We start from the raw sequence: 16,049 nt of genomic DNA on the forward strand, positions 1-16,049 counted from the left end.
GTGAAAAGCAGCAGTGCTCTTAAAGAGAGAAACATTTCCACACACTGCTTATCAGACAGGTAAGCATAAAGCTTTTTTTGACTTTTTGTGTTATTCACCACACTAAAAAATAAATTACATAATTGTTCAGGTTTTTTTTCAAAGTATACACAACAGAGTGACAGGTGATGCTTTGTACCTTGGAACTGGGCATTGAAGCCTTTCCTCCTGTGGTTACTGTCTGAAGTAAAATGAAGACGAAGCCAATTTTTATTACTTATGACTGGAGAGGGCAGATTCATCCCAGTTAACCTAAAAAAAGAAATGTTATATTTAAATTTCAAGACCACTTATAGATTACATCAAGGAAAATATAACTGATAAAACAAGATGTTTTAAGGAGACTTTTTAGTCCTATATCCACACGTGTTATGATTTGTGGCTGATTTTATCTCAGAAATGCATTAAAAACCTTATTATTTCATTCTGCTTGGGGAGGTCAGACTGTGTAGATTAATGTTCCTCAGCATGATGTCCATAACTGAGGGAACATTAATCTACATTAGTGGTTAAAAATACCATAATGGCCATTTTCACTTTAGTATTATAATGACAATAAAGACAAAATATTTTCTCATTCAAGTTTGCACAGAAATAAGCTTCTACAAACCATATGTTAATAAATAGTAGGTAAAAATTAAACAAACTTGCTGTCTTCAACAATTTTCAGTGAAAATTAACATAGATGCATATGTAATTAAATTATAAAAAGTGTAACATACTCACCTGTCCTCGTTCCACCTCCGGAGATCAGTGACACTTCCCCGCCTGATCACTCATCAGCTTCCAAGAAGGACTCCATGTTGTATAGCTCTGTGCAAGTGAATCCTGACTGCAAAATGGTAAGTACCTTTCACTCGTTACTGCTCCTTACAAAAATGCATGTATAATGAGGAAGTGAAGTTAACTTCTAATGTTTCTGTTTAGTGTCAGGTTGGTGCTTGACTTGTACTGGACTGTAGTGTAACACATGCTGATCATTAGTTTTGCTAATTACATACTTTATCTGTAACCTCTCATCCTTAATTTAGAAGGACTGTGATATCAGTGTTTCCTATGCTGGTGGCTTATGAAGTAATATAGTCGCTCAGTTTATTATTGAGGTTGGGATGCATGGATTTTGTGTTCAGTTAATTTGCATGTGCATCAGCAGTTGAGAATCAAAACTCTGTTAAGTTCTGCTATAATAGTCTGCTGTCATTACACAAAGATTGAGTACTTATCTTTTCCTTTACCTTTCAATACCTGTTTAACCTACTGGAAGAATAAAGAATCTAGTATTTAGTACAGTAAAACACAAACAAATATTAAGTTAAACAATCTGACTGATTCTGCATTTATTATTCTGATTCTACAGTCCACAAATGCCCCTTACCATTATTTATTTATTCAAATAAATTACCTGAGCACAAACATACCTATGATCCATATGCATTGTTCAATACCGCCTTTGTAAAGGAAATATTTCAGAAGATAAACATAAAGTATATTCCACTGCTGTTTAGGCAATGTGTTTGATGGTTTGACAGATGTCAAATATTAGCACTTCAAAGTCTGACTATATACGTAAACTTCTATGGTTATTTCAAATACTTGCAAAAACTTTGTAAAGCAAAGGTTCCATCAATGAAAAAAACTACAACCCAACTCTACTAAACCTCAAGAGCTGTTAGATTGTTGTATCCCCTTATTTAAAAAAAACTGATTTGCCATCATCCTGAAACAAGAGTGAAAATATGGAAGAGGGTTTATACCCAGGGTTCATGTACCTACCAAACCTTTGGTCCAGCACACCATGAAGCCTACATCAGCTGCTATGACAATATAATTTTAACAAGGGCTACAACATTGCAGATACCACAGCCCCATCTTCTACTGCCATGGCAGGTCTACTTGTGAAGACAGGGGGATAATTTATGAAAACTGGAGAAACAAATGAAGCTGTTGCATATAGCTATAAGTTTGTTCCCAATGACATCTTCATACTGTGGTAATGTGCGGTAAAATGCACATTTTATAAATAACATCTTAAATAACATCTTTTTTAATAGCATCCTAACACAATACTGCAGAAACAGACAATTGCATCCAAATTGCAGCACACCACAACCCTTGTGCTGTTATGTGTTGTATTAAAAAAAAGAGTTTGGTCCATATTAGTGTGTTAAAGTAAATGCCTAACAGAGTGCATATTCTGATTGGGTCTTTAAACATTACCTACCAACTCTAGATAGACAAGTTAATCACATTTTACACTTTCTTAATTTATTGTAAGATGTGATGAACAGCACAACTTCAGAGGAAAAAACATTTTAGTCACTTTTTTTCTTTCATTTCAATATCAGGATTAAGGTTATTGGAAGTCTTCCCTAAATCTTTTTTTAATTGTCCCTAACATTGAACTGCATACAGAAAATCAGGTGTCCTGTTTGTAACCACCAGTTTTCTCCCATTCCCTTTAGTGCAATAAATGATACAAAGGAAAAGGTCCATGTACTGTATGGCAGAAACACTAAAAAGCTTAGATTTAGTTACTGGAATTAATAAAAAGACGTATATAACCACATTTAATAAGACGAAAATTAAGTCTTCTTTTGGGAATGAGTCAATAGCCCCCATTTGCTTTGTAAAATTATTCGGAATTAAATTATTCATGAAAAATCCAAACTTCGTGAAATATAAATGCACAGATTAGTTTAAAAAGAAACCTAGGGGAGATAAGTAAAGGATGAAATCCTCATTTAATTGTATTATAAATTCTTATGTGGTTAAAATGGCTTTCCTCAAATAGTAATCACTAGATAAATTATCACATAGTGTTCTAGTGTGCTGCAAAATGAAATGTCATAATATTTTTATATTTTATACCACTGGGCTCTCATTTTTGGTTAGATGTTTCATGACTAATAAAATTGTTAATATTAAAATGAATAATAATACTATTTAGTGTTTTTCGTCCTAAGAGTCCAAACACTTTACATAATATAGAATAAATCAATATCCATTGTGAATTATTTTTATAATAAACCATACACCTATCATCGCACATTGAAATGAACATTTCTCTTATATATACAGAAATGCAACAACAACACCACCACAGAGGACACTGGGACTTTTCAGGTGTTACGCATGTGTATACAACATATAACAACAAACCTTTCTTTAAAAAAAAAAGCCTTTTTATTATACAAAATGTGTACACAAACACAATATGTATAAAAACACATAAACATATATAAAGGAAGGAAAAGGTATATGCTTCCACAAAGAGTATGAAATGACAAGTGATGAGGTTCAGGTTTAAACCAATGTTAATTTCAATCTGAACTTTGCCTTTTTGACGTTAGGCTAACACTCCAGATTATTAACGATGTTTGGTGGGAGCACCAAAAATGAATGTCCCATAAAGACTTGTAGTATACTTTGAACTGTGGTCAGATGCATTACTGTGCTACTGTGCTCTTATTATTGCCGCCCCCTCAAAAAAGTTAATCTCTCTCGGCAGCCCTTTGTTAGTGCATGTTGGAGTTTAGTGAGAGACAGCTGATAGGGATTGCAGGGAGTGACAGAGATTTCTGTTGTACTGTGCTAGTGTTTTACCACAGAGCTTTATAGTACTCTACTCATTATTTCATATTGCCACTGATACATTACACTGAATTGCAGTTTGAGGGTTAGATAAGTGAAAGGTTACCCCACCTGTATTCATTGTGAATTGACTTAACAGTCTTTTTTAGAACTACTTTATTTTTTGTTTTGTGTATATGTCAGTGACAAGTTATGTTGCTGCAGTTCCCCATTCTTTTTGTGTTGGGGGTGTTTTATCAAATACATTTTCCCTTTTTTTATTAGGTTTTGCAGTCAGCACCAGCATGAACTTGTGGGTGACACAAGTTTTTAGCTCCTGTGTGATAGCAATAAAGTTAGGTGAACATTTTTTTATAACAAAAGAATGACATAAATAAAAATAAGTAAAAAATAATAAGAAAAATATTTAAAAAATACAAAAATAATTATAAATACAAAATAATAAGATGACAAATTATAATAAAAGAAAAAATAAAAAGATGACAAGATAAATAAAAATGTGAAAAGTAAAAAAAGAAATAAAAAAATTAAAAAGTCATAAAAAAAGAAACAAAGAAGCAATACAAAAATTCAAACCAACCCTGCCACCCCGCTATCTGGTGTGCATTCTCCATGTGGTGCATTGCGGAACCCGGCCTTGGGGCAGCAGGCAGGGCAAATATGGCCCTGCTTGTGTGGCCACACATTGTAGGGATGGATCACAAGAAGGAGGACGAGGTTTGCAGTGCTGGCACAGAGGAGAAAGAGGACATGAAGCTGGATTTCATTGGTATATTTTGACCTCCCAGAAGTTGTAAAGGGGTGGGGGAAGATAGGCGAGTACAACATTGTCCTCAGTGACTCCAAGGACTTCCTCTGCCTCTGCAAATTTGTGGTGGAAGGGCTCATGCATGCTTCGTTGCCTGCAAAAGGACCCCAGGATTTGGGCCATAAAAGAGAGGGACCATTACTGGTTGGCTACCCTGCTGGATCCATGTTATAAGGGGAAAATGGCAGAGTTCATCCTGCCATCACAGAGTAAGGAAAAACTGAAACACCTGGATGACGCACTTAATAAAGTAACCTCTTAATGTCTTGTTGGCATTGTTGGTGACTGCATAAGCAAGGTCTTTCTTTCAGGACAGTCTATTGCCACCAGGTATAGGCAGCATCTATAACCATATTGTGGCTGAGTATATGGGTTCAAAAGTTCAAAAAGGAGAGCTCCCTTGGCTATTTGATAATGAGGATGGACCGGTAACTAGAGCTTAACTATTATACAATTGATCTGCTTGGCTGTCCTGTAGCCAGTGTGCTTAAAAAATATGCGTTTGTGCAGAAGGAGGTTTTGTGAAAGAAAAAAAAGAGTCCGTCTATCCACAGTCACAGTTGACCGGCCCACCTTTGTGAAAAGAAACCAGTACTGGATTAGTGATGAGTGTCAATTCTCCATCTGCCGATTCTAATGATTATGTTATGGTTTTGATTATGGTGTCTAGAGAAAAAAATATTGTTTTTCCTCAGTTGTAAAAATGTGTTAAGTTTTTTCGCAAGTCAATCCTGAATTTATGTCAATATTTATGTTGGATTACAATCGTTCAGCACTGAAATCGAATTAAATGGGATTTTTTTTAACTTTGATGCAGGTTAATTATGCTGTTTGCCTCCATCTTTTGTGCCTATTTCAGTGCACTGCCTAATCAAGAATAATTATGCATACAGTCTCATTAAAACGGTGTGGTCTAACAGTGACTGCTTGACAATAAACTGCCTGGTCTTTCGCTCTGAAATTGTGGCCTATCAAAAAGCCCTAAAACTGTGCATAAAATCTGTACTTTTTTGTCTTCTGTCTCAAAGCAAATGCAGTGTAATGTATTATTTCTGGATGATATATACCTGCTCTTTCTAACTCTGAAATTGCATCCTATTAAAAGAGATAACATGTTGTGCAGTAAATCTGTGCAATGTACTTTTTATTCTGTGTCAAACAAATACACTGTTGAGGGGACCTATGTGAGGCCTTTGTACATTGTGCAGCCAGGGACCTTATGCAATACATCAGCCTGTTGCATATTAAGTATTGGATTTTGTACTGCTGGGAATTTCTATTCAATACACCACCTAATATTGTAGGGGTTGGGATAAACCCCCTAACAATCATGAACCTTTGAGCACTGATGTTTTGGAGATACACAGTATGGGGATGAATATAGAATCATCATAGAATTTTCTGGTGAAAATATATTTTTTGATTTTGTATCCAACTCCAACAGCATTGGCATTTGTTTTATCACCTGTTCCTTATCCCTGATGAGAATAGGATATGGTGGTTGGACCTGGTTAATACACACTCATATATAGACATGTATACTGTATGCTTTCCACAGTTCCTGAGGAAGCACATCCATTGATCTGTGAAATATATTGAATGTCACCCCTACTCCATCACCATAATCAGCATTTGATAAAGTGAAAAGATCATTATATATTGTAACACATAAATTGTGCTCAATTGTGGAGTATTGAGGGTATTTCTACGTAGAAGCATTTGTGTTGATAAGCAATTAAAGTAATTTCATACCATTTGTGTTTGTTGTGTGTTTTTATAAATTATGTAAAATAAAAAGGAGATATCTAGAAAGGCTTGTTATTATATATATTGTATATCAATTGGTAGCACCTAAAAAGTCCCAGTGCCCTCTGATGTGGTGATTTTGCATTACATTTTGGAAATGTGGTACAGTGACAATCTGCCAGTCTATGATAATGTTTTCTATATTTTCTAAAAAACACAAAGGGACAACTACAGACAATACCCCAAAGACAGCAGAAAAAAATAAGAAAAAACTGTATCACAGATTAATAAATTCAAATATGCTTACAACTAATGATGCTTTTCATGCTTCCTAACATCTTTATAACTACAGTACACCACTAATAACAGTCACATTCTAAGGTGGAAAGTGAATCTTACAATTAAGTGGGTTTTGTGGGTCGCTGTTAGAGCAGCAGACTAGACGAACTACTTTGTGGTAGTCATGTCACTCAGTGTAAATGTACATCCATCCACAGTGTAAAATGGAGTCTACCAACACTGTAATCAAGGACGAAAACAGCCTTTAATCAATAAGCTGATAGAATATAGTAGATTTAAAAACACATCAATGAAATAACAGTGAACCATGCACAATTATTTGTTTTTTGACTATGCTTGGGTGTGCAAGGATGACAAGGCCAAAAGCAGAATGTTTAAAGTCCAGGTTTCATTTTATTAAGACGTATATCATTCAATGTGTTTCAGTGGCTCGTCTAGTTTTTATATAGTTAATTAATTGTTTTAAGATGCATATAGAAAGCTGTCTCTTTAAACAATTAGGCTAATTAAAAAGAAGAAGCAAATTATTTTTTGACTATTATTGAAGTATATTTCATGCGTCACTCTTTATTGTGCAGTAATAATAGTGTATTTGTTTATTAAACATAGGTATTCTTTTTCTGCCTCTTATTGCCACTGTTAACGTTTGTTTTCCAACAATGTATCAACGGTTTGAAAGTTATTTCCCATATGAGCTATATTCTTAAAATTACAATTCTCAATACTGTCCTCATGTTCAATTGTTAGCTTGTAAGCACAAGGTTTCTCAGCTCTCTCATATAGGACAAAAAAAAGGTCCTCATTAGTAAAATAACTGTGATTTGTGAATTAAATTACCTAGCAAGCATGCTAATATGCATGCAAATAAGCTATTAGTGCAAAATGAAATAGACACATGTGATATATGAAGTTTCATTGATATCCAGTGAATGATTTGCCTTTTCAAATATTGAATGTAATTAGCACCTGAATTAGGTAGCTGCTATGACCATATATATTAGATATGTATCTCCCATAGGGCTAATTACTCATCCTGTAACTCATAACAGTGGAGACAAAGAAACCACGGCTGAAAGCTAGGGAGGCAATCAAAGAAGTCAAATTGAATAGAAGCAGTGGGTACAAGAGAGTATGCTATAAAAAAATTAACTAAAAAGATTTAGACAAATCCTAAGCTTTTAGACATTTTTGACATTAAACTCTCAACTTTAAATAGAATTCCCTTTGATCTGGATCTTCCTGAGCAATCATAAATTATGGTACCACTTTTGCAGCTTTTTGGGTTCACATGAACTGGAGGTTTAATTGGAGGCATCAACTGAGCCATGGCCTGATGGATAAATCTGTTATAACAGATCAGACATGAACAATATTGTTTTTCTTGGAGGGCTAATCTTTATGATTTGCTTCATCTCACAACTAGTACTAGAGAGAACATAAACATAAAGGGAAATTACATTGTGTTTGTAATAAGCTCAGTTTTAGAGTTATTATTGTAATTTTTCCCAATAAGTAAATGTTGATGATGTTCACATGTCTAAATGGGTGCTGTTTCATAGTTTGTTTTTTATATTAAAGCTTAACCCCAGCTGATTTTTTTGTTTTGGATACACCTAGGAAAGTTTAGAATATCTGTGAACCATTTATTGCCATTTTGTGTCCCCATTAAGGAGATTTCTCCTACTTCCTATTGATTGTATGGATGACAGAGACAAGAGGGTGTGAGGGAAAAGCTACTTGCCACACACAGATACTGTATTAATTAAAGCTGCCTATGAAGGTTCAGCTTTATCCAGGTCATGGTTTGGCTAGTAGTAGTTAGTCCCATTTAACTGTAATATTGAAGACATTTACCAGCTTATCTAAGCCACTTCTTCAGCTCAAATGAGTGTCAAGAACATACCCCAGTATTTATAGCTACATGGATAACTCAGCCATTTAGACCCTGACTCAGGTTTAATGTGACTGAGCTAACTGTGTGGATATAAATGCAGCCTTGGCATCTTCAACATTACAGAACAAGACAAGTTCAATGTGATTAACTACTACAAGCTAATAATGAAAGCTATTTTTCTGGAGGAGTGGGGAAGATTTAGAACCTATGTCAAGTTTTTAATTGCTAAGTTTACTTGTTGGACCTTGTTTTATGTTACACCCATATACAGGGTCTAACATGAAATAGGCAGGAGGAAGATTCTGTCAAAGCCAGAGCATTGCACCAGGAATTCACTGATCGCAGTTGCAATGCTTTTCTGACTCCAATTCAAAAACTAAAAAATGCACATTTTGTTTCTTTTATGAAGAAGAGTGCATTTATTTTTTTAAAATCTGTTTCTGATCCCATTAAGGAGATTCCCCCTTTCTGTCCAGATGACAAGTATCAAATAGAACAATATCAAAGAGGATACAAACAGTATTAATTTTATTTATCTGGGCTTTAAGTAGAAATGTGAAGATTAAGCTGTTCAATGAGCCTCCCCCACCAATACTATAAAGAAACAGAATGCCTAGCCCACTGTTTAGTGCCAGAAAGCTGTCTGGGGATCCTGCATGATGTCAATGAGCAAATATGGTATGGTTGCCAGGATGCTGGATGCCCCTGTATCTTAGCAATTATTGTGGCTGTGCAGCCCTACCATATTTGGTCACTGACATCACCCGAGGATGCCCACTGGCTTGTTTACAATTTGAAATAAGCTGGCAGGCAGTGGGATATGGTTGCCAGGACACCAGCATCTGCTGGCATCCTAACAACCAATAATACTGTGTGGCTGTTTGCATCCTGGCAACCAGTGATTCTTGGGACCTGCACTGCGGGCAGTTGTCATTTAGTGGTGGTAGAAATGCCACCACTAAATAAATGACTTCCTGCTGCAGTAACAGCCAGAGATTCATGTGAGCAGACCATTCTGTTCACCTGTTCACAGACCATCAACATCCAGAGTATGCAGTGAACCCTGCAACACCTGGAACTCGAACTCCAACACTAATTATTACAGCTATACATAGAAACAAAAGCTAAGAAAGTTGAAAAATAACATGCATTGATTATTTACTTTAATCTCATCTCTTAAACACATGTAATATAATTCAATGAGACTATACCTTCCCTTTGAGTGCTTAGCTGTCGTTTACAAAGGGGTTATGATAGCTTAGTGAGAAACCCTCCTAACTATTACAAAAATGATCCTCGACAAACCTAGAATTCTCACCCACAAAATAAAATTCATATAAATATTTTTCCCAGTAAAAACTATTTGTACTATATATGCCTGAACCAAACTGGAAGTAAACTGTGTAGAGCTTTTTAAAACTTTGAGGTAGACTGTTCGCATAGATGATCTCATTACACTGCAGGTAATGCAGCTATAATCTTTCCTCTTTTTAATTTGTAAACAATGTAATACTGTACATTGCTATAAAATTGCTTTTTTTAAAATCAGAGGCTATACTGTATTTGGCAGAGATACGTTGCACTGGGTAATAGGTAACAGCTTGATGTTATACTTAGGTTGTCACTGTCTCAGACCTGACCACTGCTGTCTGTGTCAATTAGCCATTTGTGCATCAGTGGTAGCCACAAAATTAAAGTCCTTTGTGGGAGCAAGCAGCTATTTTTATTGCAATTAATCAGCCTGCAAATTAGCCAATAAGGAGTAGTTTAATGACATGCCAGTTATTCCGGGCCATAATAATGCTTTTTGTCTTAGTTGATAACTTTGGGTTTCCATCATTAGACGGAAAGGAAGGTTAATTCTTAGAAGTAAATTCTGCATTAACTACTTCTTTGCTTTTGTGTGTCACTGTTGGTGTTCAAGGGCAGCTATCCTTACCAAATCTGTAAACAACAGACACATATAAGAAAATGTAAGTAAACATATTACTAAATGTTCAGACAGGGAAATATTTATTTCAGTGTCCTTTTTTAGATATACTATATTGAAAACTAAGAACTTTACTTAGATATTACAGTTTTGCATGAAAAAAATAGAATTATAATTTTATGATAACCACGGTTTCAAAATGTACACAAATATACATTAATTGTCAAAGTTTGTTGTAGAGAGCCATCTACATTTCTGCCATTCCTAATTCAAACTAATTAAATGATAATGTGACAATTATATAACAATCCAATTTAAGAGATTTCAGTTTACTGCAGTCAGATATGTAAATGCGAATTGTGACTGTTAATTTGGTGTGCTTTTTTAAATATGTACCAAATAACAGTGCTGTACGAACTGCCAGGGCTAGTGTTGGGCATTGTGGTGGGCAATAGATCAGGACCCCCATTCTATGAAAAGGTCCCAAATTGCAACCATATTCACAGTGGCAGTGGGTTCTAGAATTATTGGTGTTCTAGAACCCTGTATAGGGGTCCTCAAAGCACCAGTGGCAGTGGGGAGGAGTAAGTAAGTGATGTACGGAAAGTGGGCAAAAACTTAAAGTCAGGGAAACTGGCATGGAGCTGAAAATCAGCTTGCAGTCTAATAAGTGATAGACTGGTAATCCACTGCTGGGACCCCCCACATAGTGGAAAATGTTGAGTCTATTGTAGTGAATATTGCTGTATGCTGTGTATACTGGGTGATTGATGTAGTGGTATATGGTAAGGTGTGCTGAGTGTGTTTGGATGCATAAGGCCTCATTCCTGTGGGCATGCAATGATATGCCTTTTATGCATGTATATGAAATTTCTAAATGCATAACAACGCATGCATTGATTTTAAATGGTATAATGCACACTGAACATTTACTTTTGTACAGTTGCATTCAGTTTATATGTATTTAGCAAAACATAGATGTATGTGTTTCTATGTGTATCCAGGAGCAGATTAGATACTCTAAATACATCTAAATGCATTTGCATTTAAATGCAGGGTAAATTGATCTGTGAAATATAAAGAAAGATACATTTCTCCTGCATTTAATAAAACATACACAGCAGGCCAGTGTGAATGAGGGCTAAGGCAAAGTGCTGACTGTGTTTTGGGTAACTTCAGCAGAGTGATGAGTGTAATAAGGTACATGATACATTGTGCTGAGAGCAGCAGGATGCATGTTGTGGGATGCTGAATGTATTGGGGTACATGCTGCAGTATGCTGAATGTAATAGGGTGCATGCTGTAGTGATGGGTGCTCATAACTTGCATAGTGCAATGTGTTGATTGCATTGTGATAACATATCTGAAATGCTGAGTGTATGTGGGGTATATAATGCAGTGTGCAAGGTGCATTGTGTAATGTACTGATAATTTGGAGTGCATAGTGAGGCAGGCTAAAAGGAGTAGTAGTTAAAAGGTAGTAATGGAATATATATTATGGTGAATAGGGCTATGTGCTTAGTGTATTGGAGTTGTACTGTAGACTGCAGTGTGCTAAGCATAATATGGTGCATGATGGGTGTGCATAAGGGGCCCCACTATAATTTTTGCCCTATGATTCTTTTCACATGGGCACAAGAAATGTGTCAATATTTCCCACCCAGTGTCGCCACTGCAGTTAGTTCTATTGTTGTGCCCCTCTGCATTGTATCTACAAGAGGTAAAGTGCACTGACTGCAGGTCAGTAAAGAGTACTTTTTATATGTCACAAGACCACAGGTCTATATCTTCTTTTACAGGAAGAGATGCTTCTTCAGTGAATATTAGAATCTCAGAGTTCCATGGAGCTAAGTGCAGACTATAGACACAAATGAACATGCATGGTACTGCAATGGCACTGAGTAGGAAGCAACAATAGACCATATACAAGTAATTGTGATGCTTACACCTAGGGCTGCCATTAGAAATCTTGGGGCCCCCTAGATGCTACTTGACAGGGCCCCCCTCCTGACTAAGTAGTGGACAGTGAGATGCTGCATCATGGTCTTATTGTCAGGAGGGATTCCTTCAAGTAAAAGTAAAGTGGTTATTAAAAAACATTATTGCCATAATGTGTTAGTATGCAAAGCATATTAGCACATTATGGCTGACTTACAGTCAATGCCCTTCCACATTGCTGCCTGCTCTCCCCTCCGCCGCTGGCGCTGCCATCTTCTCCTGGTCTTCTGCCAGGTTATTTGATTGGCTGGCTGGCTGGCATGATGTAAAAAAACACACACAACTTTGTATAGCGCTCTCAACAGTGGAAGGTGTGAGGATTTTACAGGGTGGATAAGCTACGAATGGTGTGTGGCTCTGAGAGAACAGGCGGGTATACGTGTAAGCACTATACAAAATGGTCAAACAACAACAGCGCTCTTTTTGTTTTACCATTTGGCTGGCATGATGTAACTCCTGTGCATGGGAGTTACTTCATTCCAGCATGCTGGGTGTGTGCACAAAAAAAAAATTGCTGACAGGTAGGTATGAGCTTTGTTGGTAGAATAGACTTACACAGTCTTTATAAAAAAATTGCTAATGGGCAGGTTTTGATAACAAACACATTTTACTTTCACTTTAAAGCAACTCATTGAAAACAATAAAAGTATAGAAATACATGTTCTGCATTCCCATACTTTTATTCATATTTATATAATAAACGCATGGAAAAGTAAAATATGTATTTCCATACATTTATTGTATATGCAAATACTTTTTTTCGCCTGCCCAGTGCCTGCCATGTATGTCTGTTGATTACCTTGCAGTCATGCTATCATTACGAGGTAGATTGATATACATATATAGCAGGCACTAGGCAGGTGACACATCTGTTCATTGCATGCAGTGTTACGTGTGTCCTTCAGTGCAGGTCTCCTCCACTCACCCATGATGTCGCTAACTCCCCCGGTTCTCTGTGCCGCTTCTTGATTTTGTGTGATCACTCCACTACTGCAAGTGTAGAGCTGACACTGGTGTCTCCCAACAGTCTGATGCCCAGCTTCCAAGACACCACGTGCACAGACCCCCAGTACCGGTGATCACCTCTGCCCCCCTTTTCCAACAATGATTACACCTGCAACCCTCTTTTAAAACAGTGTGAGAAGAGGGCAACAGGTTGCCACTCTTTTCAAACACTATTAACGTCTGCACACTTTTCAATACTTCTTCTTACACTGTGCACCCCCTTTCCTCTAAGCTGCTCACCCCGTGCAGCTTATCTCAGAGGGCAGGACTCCAGCTCCTGCCGAAGACACCAAGGACTGTGAGCGATGCAGGTGTGGAGCCTAATCATGGGGTTGGTGGTGCCTAATCAAGAGCAGGTGGGACCCTGATTGGCCTGCCCAGCAAACAGCCCTGCCCACTCTCCATGGTAACTAGTTTATGGACAGGCTCCTTTCCTCCTTCTATGCACGGGGACCAGACACCTTTAGGGAAGGAGGGGTGGAGCCTGCCCATCAATTGGTTACTATGGCAAGTGGGCAGGACCATCCTTCTTTCCTAGGGGCAGCCTGTGACAGCTCAGGCCCGCCTGCTGACTTGATGGGGCCCAGGCCTGGTACAAGAATGTTGCCTCTACCACCCTGACGGCGGCCATGCTTACACCCATAATGTCACATTTCATTGTCTGCTTTCTTGCTGTTCAAGTTTATAACAAGAGTGCCTACTGTAAACACCCAAGAAAAATGCCTTACAGAGCTGTCTACTGCAGTACTAAAAGATGACAGAGAGTTGAAATGTATTCAACTTTTTCTTTATTATGCCACAGCACGACTTATGACCCCAGAATAGATATTTTATAAAACTTGCTTGAAACAATAATTCCAGTTTGCAACCTTTTATTTTACTGCCTGCATTTAGAGTTTTGGACAGCTATCGTAACATTTTTCTATACACACTTGATCCAATATACAAAATGTTGTATAAATACAGGTCAGAGATTGTCCTGATCACAGCATGCTCTCCACATTTCCTATTTAAATAGCACTGATGATCACAGGAAACTAGAATGCAGTAAGGAGGACCTTCTTTGACCTGTCTCCAGTTCTTATAAGACTGCTTCATATGTCAAAGAGTCATAAAAAAACAAAGTGTTTGTGTTGTCCACTAGATTTTTTTTAGATTCAAGCTGCCAGAAAAACAATTTCTCTAAGCCATCATATTGAAACAAGCACGTCCTCAGCCTAATCCACAAAGAAAAAGAAAACCATGACCCACTCCAAAATATACCTGCTGCTCTAAGATGCTATTTAAAAGGATTTAGTACATGTCAATAAAAAGCAACTGAGTTATGTGTGCTCCTTTTATTAAGAATGATTGCTCTTCAGAAAAAGAAAAAATATTTTTGGTATTGTCTGACATGTACACTTGATAGCTTTATATTAAACCTCTAAGTCTTGCATCCATTTAAGAGATTTCATGTTGTAAAAAACATTTTCTGTTTTAACCCCCTTTCTACATACATTCAAGCTTCTTATATTTTATTTTTCCTCATACATAAAAAAAACTGTTGTAAATGGCATTGCTGCGTACCAACTGTGTTCCAGTGCATCTATCGCTCACAATGATGCATAATTCTAGGTTTTACACGGGGTGCTACACCCATGTTCATTCAGATTGGCTCCCTCCTTCTGCCCAATAGCATTCAATCAGAGTAACTCCCTTCCCAGTCCAGCCCAGTCCATTTCTCTCAGCACAGTGCATGGTTGCAGTGCAATGTGTGTTTAACCTGCTGTCCCACTCTGCTTTCTTGGAGAGGGTTTCTCTGCAATTCCCTTGTCTGCTCTCTAGCAGTCTTCTTTGCCCTTTGGCTTGTATCCTGGTATCTATGTACATTGCCTGCCCTGAACTCAGGCTTGTATCCTAGTTTTCTTTGCCTGCTGCCTACCCTGACCCTATACACTGCCTGTCTTGACATCTGGCTTGTATCCTGGTTGTCCATGTTCACTGCCTGCATTTAAAAGATCAAAAAATTCCACCTCTCTAGTTCAGTAAGTATTTCTTCAGTGGTCCTCCAAACTTCAGTCATGTGTCCAGATCATAAACCAATAAATATGGAAATACACAATGTATAAGTGGATTGAGTTATGATGGAATGTTCCTCATGAAATTAACAACACTGTTAAAAATGGACCATAATTAGGACTGCAAGTTCACTGTAGGGGTAACAGAACATTTTCTTTTTTACTTTTAATAATTATTGCAGCAATACATAGATTTTAGATTCCAGGATGCCACAGTAAGAGAGAAGGGAAATGCGATATTACTTTGATGTATAGGAGCTGGACAGAAGCAGGAGTCTCATGGGGCTAACATTCAGCCCTTTAGTCACAGCGTGCTACACTGAAATTAAAGCCAGTCTGATTTTATTTTGATGAGGCACTATTGTAATCAAAAAGTAATGAATTGCGAAAAAAGCAAAGCAATTCAAGTATTATTTTTCTAGATAGGTAAAAATGATCAAGTGTACATTTTGTGTGAAAAAAATGTCACATACTTGATCATTTTAGCAAGGTAGCATATGTAAAAGCGTGTATGAAAATATAATCAGGACATCTAAACAGTCTCAGAGGACTTTATTTCTAAGTGCAAAGGCCTCTTTCTGATGTATTCTGCTTGTGCATGCATTCTTACACAACAGGATTTTCTACCTAAATCTGAATATGGTGACACATAAAGCTCTGCAACAGAATTCCTGTTGACCC

At 37.1% G+C, this 16,049-nt stretch overlaps 1 protein-coding gene across 1 annotated transcript in view; it reads right to left on the reverse strand.

Annotated features, from left to right (window-relative positions):
* CSMD1 (CUB and Sushi multiple domains 1) overlaps positions 1 to 16,049 on the reverse strand; it is an 880,549-nt gene that overhangs the window by 465,039 nt on the left and 399,461 nt on the right. Inside the window, exon 5 of the mRNA XM_018562582.1 lies at positions 179 to 291. Coding sequence (XP_018418084.1) covers positions 179 to 291 — 113 coding nt within the window. The remainder of the gene's footprint in view (positions 1 to 178; positions 292 to 16,049) is intronic.

Source organism: Nanorana parkeri, unplaced genomic scaffold (assembly GCF_000935625.1).
Source record: "Nanorana parkeri isolate BGI_ZX_2015 unplaced genomic scaffold, ASM93562v1 scaffold586, whole genome shotgun sequence".
Taxonomy (NCBI): Eukaryota; Metazoa; Chordata; class Amphibia; order Anura; family Dicroglossidae; genus Nanorana; species Nanorana parkeri.